Raw genomic sequence first — 14,067 nt, 5'->3', positions numbered from 1 at the left:
CTCTGAGGCTACCAAATGCAGCTCAGGTAGGTAGCTGCATGTATTCATCCTGCACCAGTTCAAATTTGCAACAGATGTAACCACGCAGAACAGTTTTGAGACGTCAAACGTTCAACTGGGGTGAGGACAACCAACTGGTTCAAGAAGTTCCCGACTATGATGTAGCTAACCGTTTTTGAGATGACCGTCTCTAGAGCCGTGCATTAGTGCTAATGTCTCAGATTGACTCCATTTACTTTAACGTCGATGGATTAGGCATGGCGCCAGCTCAGGATTTCTAAAGGAATTTCTTAGGTCAGTTTCTGAAAATCTATGAATAGGCTGGCTTCTAGTTCCCACCCGCATTAAAATTTTATCCCTCCTAACCCCGCCAAACAGAAGATTTGTACAAAGAGACACGGCTCGGTTTCAAGTGGACATCCGTCGTGATCCGAAAATCCAGCCAGCGCATTTCTTTCCTCTAGTGCAGTTCAACTGACGTTGTAACAATGATGCACTGCGTTCGCCCTAATCATGCTGATATCTCGAATGTGCCGATGAACAGCTGTTGTCTGTTTGACTTTGCATCTAACCCCGCAGAGCAGATCCTGTAGGATTTCTATGTATCTAGCCAAGATTACTTGGATTGACTTGGATTGGAGAGGAACATCGCCGACTTGTGTGATTCAACAACATAGGTGGAATTTGACTTGAATCAAGCTGCAAGCTTTCCATGCGCATAGCCGACGGGATACCGGGGATCCCCGACCCCACTAACCACCCTGGCGTCGATCACTTCGTCAATAGGAATCTAGCCCGGTCGAGAGAGACAACATAGAGGGACTCGACTCAACACACATTGTGAGCCACATGGCATGCCACATAACTTGAATTAATGTGACCTCTGCGAGATTGCTATCACTGAGAGCCTCTTTAAAAAATGGCATGTTGCCGTTTATAGGGCGGTACATAGGCGTGCGACGATGTTGTCTAGGCTAGTGGGGTTTGGGGGGACGCTTTAATAGGTCTCACGGTGGCTGTCGTCGTCCCTGTGCACGTCGTAGTCGGTGACGGAGAGTGGGCCACGGCTTTAGTCATTGGAGAGGTACGTATGTAAGTAGGTACCAATAGCGAAGATCGAAAACCGTGGGGAACCTGTACTATTTAGGAGAGCATACAGTGCTGTGTGGGTATCAACATTCAAACATGTAGGGCTTTGTCCGCTCCCATCTGGCCCCGCATTCAAAGGTACAACAGACACTTACACTGGAATCTCCGCATATAATTATCATCTTTCTACTTCAACTTCCCCACTTTCCCTTGATCGAAGGCGGCCTCCATAAAAACAATTGATAGAAGATCCTAAGAAACAGGTGGGGGTCTGATTGGATGCGACATACGACGATCTATTACGCCGGAAGTAGCTGGGAAGAGATGGTCTATCTGACTATCAGAAAAGACAGCCAAGAAATTGTATTTGAGATTTGTTTTCTGAAAAGGTTGTGAGACTATTCGCAGCCACATAGTAGTACGCGTGGTCTACATTGGTTGCTCGATCGGACAGCGGAAATGGAGAGTATTCCAAAAAGTCTTCAATCATAACGTCGTAGTAAGAAATTCTGGGCTGAGAAACTGTAGAGCAAAGGCACAAAAAAGGAAAAGAAAAGAAACGATTCTCTCTGATAAGCAAAGGAAAATATCTGAAAACTCCTTGTTTCCACCGCTAGCGAGCAGCGATACTTGGGAAGAAGCGCGGACCTGCATACCCGTGTGCGATGATCCTTTCAATATCAATATTCCCGTGGGCTCGCGGGCTCCACAGCTTAATGAGAATGAATCGGCCAGAGCTTAAAAGGTCAATATTCGGCTACCCAGAGGAAAGACTTGTAATACATACGGAGGCGGATCAAATTTGATGGTAACCATGCTCTTCTCTCGCTCGATAAAAAAGCGCGCATGGGGCTTCAAAACTTCGGCAGTTGCATGAACAGGCTCGGCTGGGGGGTTTGGATGCACGAGACTCGGGGTATGGCGCAGTCTTTGCTCGGAGACACGGCTAAGTGCTCCCAGTCGTTCCGATTCAACTTGTCGGCGACGCGGATGTCTGCTGGAAGGGTCCTCCTCATCGCTTGGACTCTCATCGGTATCCGATAAAGGATCTTCCGTTTGTTCAGCCTGGGTTCTCTCGAGCAATGCAGAGCGCCAATTGTCGTCATCTCCAGAATCTTCATTATTCTCATCGTACTCGGTGATGATGCGGAATTGCGCTTGCGGGTCTTCTGCGGTATGCGGAACCGCAACTGAATGTGGGCTCATGAGGATTGTGCGTTCGAGGAGTTGGAGTGGTGGTCGGAACCCAGTGAGGTATTCCTGCGATGGTTGCATGCCACTGCGGCGGCCAGTGCGGCGGTATCGGCTGTTGGAGTATTGAATTTGGTATTGGGCGGTGCGGGCAAGCAGTTCATCAGAGGTCATCGCGACAAAGACCATGCCTTCTTGTATTCTGGTTCAGTTAGCCACAATTAGCTATCAGTCCAACGTATAGCCACGTCTGGTGGACATACGGAGCATCGAACCCGCCTTGGGGTGCTCTGATGACGATCTTCTTCAAGCAAAACGGGGCCTCGCCCCGATGGCAGAGGACCAAGTTGCAACGAGCTTCTTTCGTAGAGTAGACACTTGTATTGTTGTCCAAAACGTTCTCTGGACGCGAGCACGCACTATCCGGATCGTAGCTTCCTCCGTCACAGCTAGCGATTTCCATTTGCAGCATTCCCGGTACGACTTGTCCATATTGACCATAGTTGAAGCCTCGAAATTCCTCACGGTGATCGTCAGTGTCCAGCTTCCGACGCTTCATTCGTCCTTGGCCATCACGGCCCGACTGACCGGATGGTGGCATGGGGGATGGCGACCTGGATAAAGATCCGTCCGGGCTCGGTGGTCTGAGCGTTTGCCAGGGTAAACGATAGTGAACAGAATTTGACTCCGGTGAAAGCGAGGTTCGAGCCCGTTCTGAGTGAAGCTGGTTGATCCAAATGCCCCGAACTGGCTCCGTGGGGCCAGCTGTCTCGAACTGTAGTTGGATCTGGCGATCGACGTCGGCTTCGGCTTGCTCAAAGTTGATCCGATCGCGAACTCGGTCCAGAGAATGCTCCGCGACTTCTCGGTTGATTGTTTCCAGGGCAAGGGTGGCGTTATAGGCGTTGTGGGCACCGGAGCGATTTCGTTCCGATACGAAATTGCGGAGATGCTGGAGACGAAGGATCTCAGGGCGTTCGTCAGGTCTGGTAGTACGGGATGTGTAGCGAGAGGAAGAGGAAGAGGAAGAGGAAGAGGCACGAGGATAATTGTAGTTCCCTGACTAAAGGGGGGCGTAAGACATCAGTCAGACGCATAGGGAGCCTTGAAAGACATACCATCACTCAGGCTCGTTGGTACCGCTAGAGAGGTGGAGTTACCTATGTCGGGTTAGGGGCTTGGGGCTAGGGTTACCGTTAAGGCACCGACCCGACAGAAAATAGAAGAACCCAAATAGATCAATGCAGAAGTAAAATAAGAAGTTCTCTAGAGATCAACCTTGTGAGTTGCCCAAGGTCAGTAACACGTGATGGCCGATTAGATCATCGATAGTGGAGTGCCCAGGTGAACCTTAAGAAGCTGCAAGTCCCTGGTTATGCTAAACATCTCCAAGACCATAAAGATCAATTACAAGGCACAAGGCCGAGTGGCCGACTATGTCTTATTCATCATACTCAAAGATTTCACAAAGTTCATTGTTCTGACTATTTCCTTCTACCCCTTCGGTTTTTTTGGTGCTAATTCCTTCATCGGGCATGGGGTACTGGCTAGTTGTGTCACTTAGCCGGTTCTTTGACCTCATTATTTCTATGACAACGAACCAGGGCTGTGAAAGTGGCGGTCCTCTTTGGATGCAAAAAAGAATGCCCGATCTGATCTATCAGAGATGATGGCATCTCTTAACCCAACTATGGCTCAAATGCCCATATGGGCAACAGGAGGAAGGGAAGCTCGGTAGAGATGGTCTACAACCCAAAGGATTGTAACATATCATTCGTTCAACGTAGGTAATATAGACAAACATACACCTTGATGAACTTTACTAGGTGGTGTGTTCATTACATATGAAGTTAGCCAAATCCTTACAAATTGACTGGGTTGATGACTGGGCATCTCAATGTGCCTGGTGATCTATTAAATCACAAAATCACATGCACCCAGGCAACTTGTCTTGTTCATGCTGTATTGAGCATTCCATGTTGATTCTTCCCTGTTCCCATTTAACTGAACTTTTCGATTTCAAACGAATCGATCTCAATAAGGTTATACATGAAACAGTCTAGTTCACAAGCCTGTTTCACTATTTTCTGTAGTCTCTGAAACTGAGAAGGGCAAAATTTAGATGTTCGCATCCGGTTGGTGTGAACTTCTTGGTCCCCACGGCTCCACATGATAGCTCCCGGGTCACCTGACATTTAAACCCATCTGAACTTCTACAACTTCACACCTCCAGCTATTGTGGCAAATCGTATTCAGTCACCTAGTTGATATTTCTCACTCGCCACAAAACTCCCCGAAACACACCTGTGGGGCTTCAAATTGCCAACCTCGTACCTGGGCAAAATTATACTGTTATCTCAACCACTTGATCGAAACTATGGCGGAGCAACAAGATGATTTACAGCCAATCAGCGCTGGTATGGCCAATAAATAGAATCTGACCCAACCCTTACTCACTTTGCTAGATGAGATCGCGCTGTACGACCGACAGATCCGGCTGTGGGGAGTGCACGCACAAGAAAAGTGAGCTATTCAGCTCGCAAAACACCCACCAATTCTAACAACAGCTAGAATCCGATCGGCGAACATCCTCCTCATCACCGTGAAAGCTCTTGCAAACGAAGTGGCCAAAAACCTCGTCCTGGCGGGCATCGGCTCACTCACCATAATCGACCACCAGGATGTTACAGAGGAGGACTTGGGTGCGCAGTTCTTCATCGCTGACGCCCAAAGTGAGCAGGATGTGATTGGAAAGAAAGTGAGCCAGAGCCAAAGCAGAGTTTCCACCAACATCCGCTAACTACTCACTCCAGCGCGCGCAAGTCGCAGGACCGCAAATCCACAAAATGAACCCTCGAGTCAAGCTCAACATCGACACTTCCGATGTCAAAACTAAACAACCCGACTTCTTCGCGCAGTTCGACATCACAATCGCCACAGAACTCGATTTTCTAACCAACACCACCGTGAACGCTGCCTGCCGCCTAGCCAATAGACCCTTCTATGCTGCCGGCCTACATGGCTTCTACGGCTACGTTTTCGCCGATCTCATCAGCCACGACTTCGTGATCGAGCGCAACAAATCCAACATAGCCCCCGCTATCCAAGAAACACCCACCCGCAGCATTATCAACATCACCACCAAAAAAGAGGAAAACAACGCCAACAAGAAAGAACCAAACAAGATCATCGAGCTAGTCACCAAGCGCGAGGTGTATACACCCCTAATCCTCGCAAACACCTCCCCACTACCGGAGGAATACACACGACTCCCACGGCGTCGCAAACAAGTCACCCCATTGCTCAGCTGCCTGCGCGCACTGTGGGAATTCGAAAAAATGCGCGGCCACCGTCCGACCTTTACCCATGAGGACCTGGAACTATTTACAAAGCTATCGCGCGATCGACACCAAGAACTGAAGCTGGAGCCACTCACACTCGACTCTGTGTTCCTGCGGACGTTTTTGCAAAACCTGGGCAGCGAGCTGAGTCCTGTTGCAGCGTTTTTAGGTGGTTCGCTGGCGCAGGATGTTATCAATGTTCTGTCGGCGAGGGAGCAACCGCTGCAGAACATGTTGCTGTTTGACGGAGAGAAGAGCGTTGGTCCGATCTATTCGCTTCATCCATTCTTCCCTGATGTTGGTGCGGTGGAGATGGCTGCTATACCGCCGGTTAGAAACCCGGTTACGGTTCCAGTGGCCGGGGATTTGTGAGTGAAATTCAATTGGCCACAAAAAAAAATTGCAGGGGACAGGTGCTGGGGAATTGGACTAGGGATTGGACTGGGATGTGCTCTTTTCGCATCATAACGAATTTCTTTTTAAACACTCAAAAGCCCGGACTTATCATCATAGAACACGAGCAACCATTGATACCTGAAACTGACATGAAATTGGAGATGATGTACTCATTTGTTCAGATGCATAGTATTAGCTACTCATTCTCAAGGCCATTTAGAACCTGCAATGCTAGTTGAACCCAACCCAACCCAGACGCCGTCTACCGCAGGAGCACAAAATGCACAATATACTTGCAAGGGGAATCTGCAAATCAATGCAAGGCCTCAGTGATCGGCCTCTTCTTTCCCAAGTTCCTCATCGCTATTCTTCCGCGGTCCCATTGAAGGACCTTCCTCCTCATCAGAAATCAAGCCACGGAGCTCGAATGCCTCGGCATCTTGGATCTGCTGCGAGTTTGAGCGCGCATGACCATTCACGTTCCCGTTGAGAGTGGAGTAGATGGGGCCGTCCTGGTTAGTGGACTCGGAATTGGGCCAAGTGTGGACAGCGTAGATGTGGAGGAGGATGTTGACGACTGGAAGGGAACAATGAGTGGCTGTTCTAAGAAAAAAAAAGTGGTGGCCAGGGGATCAACTTACAGAGGAAGACGAGGAAGGCCATGCTGTAAAGGATCAAGATGTAGGCCACGTGGGTGATGCCTGCGTTGTGCAGCATGAGCATTTGTTCCTCGGTGGCGCCCATGAAGAGGAAGCCAGAGGCAGAGAGCAACTGCAGAGGAAGCAAGTCAGTATGAATTTACATACACCACCTTGACCGGAGAGGAGACATACGAAGGGAGTCAAGTATTGGAAGCTGTTCGGCTCGGACAGAGCAGGCTTATCCCTCAGCACGAACGAGATCTCAATGATGCGAGTCAGACCCGCCGCCATCAGGGTGTACCCAAAGAGAGTGTGGACCATAGTACTGATCATCAGCTGCTGGGGGTGAGCGGACATGGCATAGCCAGTCATCATGATGACAATTGCCGGAATGAGGTTACGCTTAGGACGGCCACTGCGGGTACGACTGAGCCACATGCCGAGGAGACCAGCACACCACCAGACAACCCCCATCGTGGTGTGCTGGAGGTCATTGTGAACCCAAGGGGTACCCCACCGGTGCTCGGTAAAAGTGTTAACACAGCCCCAAGCGGCGATGACGAGCGAATCGAAGAACTCCTGACTGCGGCCGGTACGGCGCAACCAGTACTGGCCGACAAGCAAAAGAATAGTCAAGCAGATACCATATGCGATGAATGCAGAGCCCATGATGAAATGGGCCACACACTGACCGAGGTGATCACCGCGGCAGAAGCCGAGCGAGGCAATGCCACCAAAGACCATCTGCGCCCAGCTGAGGACGGGCATGACCTTGCCAACGATACCGTGGGCCAGCACGAAGATCCATCGGATGCGGGCCTGGCCCGCTTTCTCCAGGTGCAACTTGAGATACACTCCGAGGGCGACTTGCGCGACCAGCAAGAACATCAGCCAGTTTGCGACGGAGGCGTGCAGGTTCTTCTCGAATTGGCGACCTTTGTGAGCGTGGCCGAGGAAGTAGGCTAGCACGGCGATGACAGTGCCAACAACTTGTACGGGAACGTGCCAGCGGGAGCGGGTTATCTATTTTATTTTGTTAGAGATGAATGTGATGCTAGAAAGGAAAGAGGTAAGTGAAAGAGTACATACGCCGAGAACCATTCCCGTTGGAAAGATTACACCAAAGGCCAAACCCATGAGAATTATATGAGTCCATAGTATTGAGTCCTGGAATCAATTGTCAGCTTTCTGCGAAGGAAATGGCGAAGTACCACGTACAATAGGATCTTGTGAAATAGATTCGCCCTCCGGTACAGCCTCATGACCGCCATGGGCAAAAGCCAAGGCAACTAATCCAAACACAGTCCATAAGGACTGACGAAGATACGCCATGGTGTGGTTGAAGTAGGGAGTTGAAAGGGAGAAAGAAGTGAACAGATGCGGATAACAGGTAACCTAATCCGGGGCATCCGACTAGGCGGGACCGACGCGTGGAGTCAGGGCAATTATACCTTTGTGATCTCCAGGGCGTTATCCTCAAGTAGGTAGTGACTGATGGATTTTATCATATCACAATCTGAAGAGAAACGACCAGCAAAGTCAGGGATGCGCACGTAGAAACCCTGGAAGCCTTGAGCTGGATTATTCAGCATGGCTGTGATTGGTCAGGAGTATACAATTCGGAGGTACAAAGTACATCAAACAGCTTCTTCTTCGTGCAATGCTCATGTCTCTTGCATCTGACGTATCACACAACACATATGTATATGCGATTAATTGCAATCAATCTCCATGGATTCAGCCACAGAACCCAAGTCTTACAAAGACCAGCAACGAATAGTGCGTCCCCATCATCCCTCGCCTTGCACCCACCCCCCGTCCATCAAATTAAGCACTAAACCCCAACGCAGGCCACCCTTCGCGCTTCGATTGCAAGTCTAGAAGCTAAGCATGTGGATCTAGAAACCAGATTAACTTCAGTGACCACCCAGCTCATGTGAATACTTCCCAATTCCCCCCATCTCATGCAGACCAAACAGGGCACAGCCTTAAAGAACATGGAAACATTGCGTATTGCATCTCTAAATACCGCTTATTTTAGTGACGATCCCAAAACCACGTGTGAGCGCTATACGCAGCGCTTACATGAGTACAATGATATCAAAGATGTCGGGCAGGGGTTGATGGGGCTGCTTGCTGATGCGAGGGGCGTGAGGCAGGTTGAGGTGGAGAGGGAGTTTGGAGTTTCGGAGGAGGATTAAAGGGCTGCACTGCAAGGACTCTACTGATTCAAAGGAGTTGAAATGGGTCGAAGGCGTCTGAAGGAATGGATGGAGTTTGGAGTGAAACCGGGTGGCGTTGAATTGAGATTCATTGTATTCATTCATCTAATCCTACATCCATACTGGATGTGTTTCTTTTTTAGAAACTTTTTTTTCTCATTAATGAGGGAAGACAGCGGACCTCGTTTTTTTCGTGATATGGCCGCTGATAACAAATTATCTATCACAAGAGCGCGGAGGGTTGAAAGGAGGGGAGAAAATTGGAGGAAATGGCGAGGATAAGGTAATCATGAAAGGAAGAAGGGGCATGTGTACATAGAAAAAAAAATTAAGCAAATGAAGAGAATTAACCGGCTCTGCCAAGGGACTGAAGGTTAACCAGCTCGAAGTATCGACCCTGGTTGCGCAAGAGGTCGGTGTGGGTGCCGCTCTCGACGATCCTGCCTTGGTCGAAGACATAGATGATATCAGCCTTCTGAATAGTGCTGAGACGATGAGCAACGGCGATAGTGGTACGGCCGCGAGCAGCAGCGTCCAGAGCAGCCTGAACGACCTTCTCAGACTCCGAGTCGAGGGCCGAGGTGGCTTCATCCAGAAGCAAGACCTTGGGGTTGCGAAGGAGGGCACGGGCAATGGCGACACGCTGCTTTTGGCCACCGGATAACATGCCTCCCTTGCTACCAACGACGGTGTTAAAGCCTTCCGGTAGAGACATGATGAAATCGTAGATGTTGGCGTCTTTGCAGACATTGACCAGTTCCTCTTCGGTAGGGTCGGCGTTGGGGCTACCGAGCAGGATGTTCTCCTTGATAGTACCCTGGTAGAGAGTGGGCTCCTGGCTAACCAGCGCCAGGTGGCTGCGGTAGGAATTGACGTTGAGGTCGGCGATGTTCTTGTCATCCACGTAGACACCGCCGGAAAGGGCATCGTAGAAACGCTCAAGAAGGGCGATGGTGGTACTCTTACCGCATCCGCTAGGACCTACCAAGGCGATGTACTGACCAGGCTTGACGGTAAGGTTCAAACCGCGGAGCACGGGCTGCTCAGGACGGGTAGGGTAGCGGAAGTGCACGTCCTTGAACTCGATGGTTCCTTCGCAGTAGTCCAAGGTCTCGCCTTCCTCGGACCATGTGTCAATGGTGGGCCGACGCTCGAACAGCCGAAGGAACTCGGCGGCGGCGTTCTTGGCCTTGCCCATATCCGGAGAGAACGAGAACACTGTCCCAGCGGATTGAGCACCGAACAAGATTTCACTGAAGCAGACAAAGAAGCGGAACACGTCGTATTCATGGTGACCGAGCAGGGTTCCGCCATACCAAAAGCCAAGAGCGACACAAAAGAAGACCATGGCCTGAGATGCTGCATACAAGGACGATGACTTGAAAACTGAGATCAAGCTAATGCGACCCTGGCGCTCGAGTTGACCATGGTAGAATGCCCAGACATCAGTCTCGCGGGTAAGCGAAGCTACAGTGCGAATGGCAGATGTAGCCTCGCAGGCGTAGCTAGCTGATCCCTCATAGGCCACTTTGGACCGTGCCTGGAACGCGGCAAGCATGTAGAAGCGGTAGAAGCCGCAACCAAGGAGAATCGGAATGACAGACATGCAAACGAGGGCAAGCTTCCAACCGAAAGAAAGCGCGATCACAATCGACGCGATAAGAGTTGTGGAAGTCATAAGAATTGTTCCCAGAGTTTGACCGCTAATGCCGGCCAAGTGCTTGGTTTCAGTTGAGAGGAATGAAGTTAGAGCACCAGTACTATTCTCCTCACGATCGAAGAAATTGATATCCTGTCGGAGCATGACTCTGAAAGCATTGCCGCGGGCCTTGCGAATGAGTCTCTCAGAGCTAAAGGCGAACGCGATTCCGTTGGTCGAGAAAGTAATGATTTGAACGATACCAACAATGAAGAACATCAGAGACCAGAAGTTGGCATCAGATCTCAGCTTGTCATACTGGCTTTTTGGCAAGGAGAGTGAGCTGATTGCTTTGGCATACAAGAAAGCTTGAGTGGGTTGTCCGCAACCGGCAAGAATCGAGAAGCAAAGACCAATGGCCATAATCCATCGCTCTTCCTTGTTAAACGAGCCAATAAACTTGATTAGAGTCAAAAGCGAATACTTCTTGCCGCCTTCAGCTGTCTTTTGCGAGAGCACAACACTGGACACGGACTTGCGAGACTCTTGGCGATACATGGCATCCTGGACTGTTTCGGAATCGTCCTTCATACTAGTCGAGCCACTGGCAATTGACTTGACACATGCATTTTGAGACTTGGTCATGTTGTCGATGTTATCCTCACCCTCATCCACGTCCAAAGCATCCGCGTCCTTCTCCTCATTGATGCGCTGAGCCTCGACAAGCTTGAAGTAAGGACCGTCATGTTCAGTCAGTTGGGCATGGGAACCCTGCTCAACAATGGATCCGTTGACAAACACAACAATGTTGTGCGCAGACTTGATGGTAGACAAACGGTGGGCAATGACAATAGTAGTGCGGCCCTCGGCGGCACGATCGAGCGCTGCCTGGACGACACCCTCGGATTTGGTATCGAGAGCGGAAGTGGCTTCATCCAGAAGCAAGATCTTGGGGTCGCTGACCATAGCACGAGCGATGGCGATACGTTGCTTTTGGCCTCCAGACAGCAAGAATCCACGCTGGCCGACGTTGGTCTCATAACCTTCCGGAAGAGCAGTCACAAAGTCGTGAGCGTTGGCCATCTTGGCGGCATTCTCAATGAGCTCCCTGATCTTTTCCTCGGACTCATGCTCAAAGCGTGTTCCAATGAGACCGTGGCGAATATTTTTGTAGATAGTCGTGCCAAACAGAACAGGTTCCTGGCTTACCAGGGAGATCTGCTGGCGTAGCCATCGCAGATTGAGAGTCTGGATGTCATGGCCGTCCAAGAACACCTGACCGCCTACTGGAAGATAGAACCGCTCGACAAGACCGACGACAGTGCTCTTGCCAGAGCCTGAGGGGCCAACCAAGGCGGTAGCTTTGCCGGCAGGAATGGCGAGGGAAACATCCTTCATCACGGTGACTTCTGGACGGGAGGGATAGATATGTTTCACATTGCGGAACTCGATGTGACCTTTGACGTGATCAAGGACGATTCCTTCATCAGAAGTAGGGTCTAGCGGAGATTCACGGTCGATTGTCGCAAAGATCTTGGTAGCGGCAGCCACAGCATTGGTAAATGCCGAGGCGTTCGGGCTGACATTGCCCAAGGAGAAAGATCCGATAAGAATAGCCATCAAGATGGTCAGAACGTGCCCAACATCAACCTTGCCCTGCACCAGGAATCGGGAGCCCATCCAGAATCCGAGGCCGTAGTTCATGAACATGAGTCCGAACATGATGCCGACCATCACGGCGAGACTCATTTGCAAGCGCATGCCCCAGCGCTCTGCGCGAAGCAAGTGAGACTCGTACTGTTTCGCAAGCTTGTCCTGAGTTCCGAATGCGGTCGCATTTCGGATCGAGCTGATGACTTCCTCAGCCACAGTTCCACCGGCCCCAGCGCTTTCTAAGGAAAGCTTGCCGTATTTGACGATCAGTCGGGAGCCTCCGCCCATGATCACGACCAGCGCGACCATGGTCGAAGTACATATGCCAGCCAAGGGTGCATACTTAATGTATGCAACTACAAAGGCAGTCACGAAGGTGGCGACGGCAGTGAGGGTTAAACCGACCTTTTCGGAAATCCCGTCCTGAATGAGGTTGGTGTCGGCTGTAATGCGGGTAGTTACTTCACCGGCACCAAGCTTGTCGAAGTAGGCGATATTCTGGCGTAGGATGGCTTCGAGGTAGTGCTCCCGAATCTTCTGGGTGACATGCTCTCCTGTGTAGATGAAACCCACGGTGCTGACGTAGACGGTGACAAATTCTCCGATGCCGAGATAGACAAAGTATAGGACGTTGCTGGTCAACCGATGGTAGAATTCATCGTAGGGGATAGTGCGGAACACAATCTTTTGGAAATCTGTAGTCAAGGAGCCAAAAAGAACGGTGAAGAGGGGCAAGGCAGCACCGGCGGCGATGGCGCAGAGTGCGCTAATGGCAATGATGAGTATGTCGATGCGGGAAGCATATCGATAGAGACCGAAGTAAGAAATGTTGACGAGAGGCGCATCTAACTGTCGTTTCAGGATATCCTTTTCATGTTCGGGCAAGTGAGCATAGAGAGCATCTTCGTCTGTCGCGACTGGCGTCTTCGTTTCGTGTTCCTTTGCTGTCGACTTGGAAGCGGAATCGGAGTCGCGCTTGTCGATGGGCTTCTCGTTACGCCGAGGGTCCTCCACCACCTTCTCAACGGCCATCATACCCTCCTCAGGCTGCTGCATATTGGAAATGTTGGGGAGGGGGGTGGGGGGGTTGTTTGGATCTCTACTCCATGAAGAACTGGTTGCAGATGAGAAATAATCAGAAGTGAGATCTGAAGAGTTAAAGAAACACAACAATGCACAAAATTAGGATTATTAAGAGATGTAAAGAGTTATAGAAATTAGATTAAAGGGTAAAAGAGTAATGATTTACGAAAGGGGGAAAGGGATAACAGATCTAAATGTCTTTGGCCGTCTTAGATCATACTTGCCTGGGTTTTTCTGCGGGTCGGGGGAGTCCGAACTCCGCGTCAACAGTTTGGGTCAATCGTGGTCTTATCTCCGTTCTATGTCCTCTGCAAATCGGTTTCAACACAGGGCAAAACTACACATTCCTATCACATTCCTCGAGGGGATCCCTTGAACGCCCCCCTTGGGGATGACCTTACAGTCACGAGCTGCTTAATATTGGACTTGCTTGACGCAGGTCCAGTATAATTGGGGCATGTTGATCTTAATACATGCACTGTCTGTGGAGTACGTATATATATTAAATCATGACGCGAAACACGAAAACGAATACGACCACCTGACTCATCTACGACTCCGTATGGGGTCAAACCCCGAATTTGGATCTTCCACTCTTTTTGTATCGGCCACCTTGTCTGTCCGATGTCCGCCGCTTTGACTACTAAATTGGGTCCATTTGCCTATCCCGTACTCCGTACCCAGGCCTTGATTGGTTGGTTATGTCTTGGATCTATACCGGGGCCGGTTCTTTATAGATTAAAGCGCTGGTCCGTTCAAGGACAGTACTGAAGTTCAAGCCTGGTTTAACCACAAGCTTGATATCTGTAAAC

The 14,067-nt window shown here is 50.2% G+C and overlaps 4 protein-coding genes across 4 annotated transcripts; 1 reads left to right on the top strand and 3 right to left on the bottom strand.

The window, feature by feature from the left end:
- Positions 1-1,702: 1,702 nt before the first annotated feature.
- Positions 1,703-3,401, bottom strand: Pdw03_8953 (Rab interacting lysosomal protein; the record flags this gene model as incomplete). The annotated part of the gene is made up of 4 exons (XM_014681570.1): positions 1,703-1,826; positions 1,877-2,482; positions 2,544-3,343; positions 3,399-3,401. The coding sequence occupies 4 exons, from the start codon at positions 3,399-3,401 to the stop codon at positions 1,703-1,705; spliced, it is 1,533 nt and encodes a 510-aa protein (XP_014537056.1).
- A 1,256-nt stretch (positions 3,402-4,657) lies between these two features.
- Pdw03_8952 (SUMO activating enzyme (AosA), putative) lies at positions 4,658-5,993 on the top strand (the record flags this gene model as incomplete). Its single annotated transcript, XM_014681569.1, has 4 exons — positions 4,658-4,697; positions 4,746-4,803; positions 4,852-5,038; positions 5,094-5,993. 4 exons carry the CDS (start codon positions 4,658-4,660, stop codon positions 5,991-5,993), a joined length of 1,185 nt encoding a protein of 394 aa, XP_014537055.1.
- Positions 5,994-6,343: 350 nt separating this feature from the next.
- On the bottom strand, positions 6,344-8,250 carry Pdw03_8951 (Integral membrane protein (Ytp1), putative; the record flags this gene model as incomplete). Its single annotated transcript, XM_014681568.2, has 6 exons — positions 6,344-6,594; positions 6,659-6,788; positions 6,851-7,681; positions 7,748-7,825; positions 7,877-8,053; positions 8,110-8,250. 6 exons carry the CDS (start codon positions 8,248-8,250, stop codon positions 6,344-6,346), a joined length of 1,608 nt encoding a protein of 535 aa, XP_014537054.2.
- Positions 8,251-9,226: 976 nt separating this feature from the next.
- Positions 9,227-13,228, bottom strand: Pdw03_8950 (ABC multidrug transporter Mdr1; the record flags this gene model as incomplete). The annotated part of the gene is made up of 1 exon (XM_014681566.1): positions 9,227-13,228. One exon carries the CDS (start codon positions 13,226-13,228, stop codon positions 9,227-9,229), a length of 4,002 nt encoding a protein of 1,333 aa, XP_014537052.1.
- Between the last annotated feature and the right edge of the window lie 839 nt (positions 13,229-14,067).

The sequence above is a fragment of the Penicillium digitatum genome, chromosome 3 (genome assembly GCF_016767815.1).
Source record: "Penicillium digitatum chromosome 3, complete sequence".
NCBI classification, from domain to species: domain Eukaryota; kingdom Fungi; phylum Ascomycota; class Eurotiomycetes; order Eurotiales; family Aspergillaceae; genus Penicillium; species Penicillium digitatum.
This window is presented reverse-complemented; position numbering and strand designations above follow the sequence as displayed.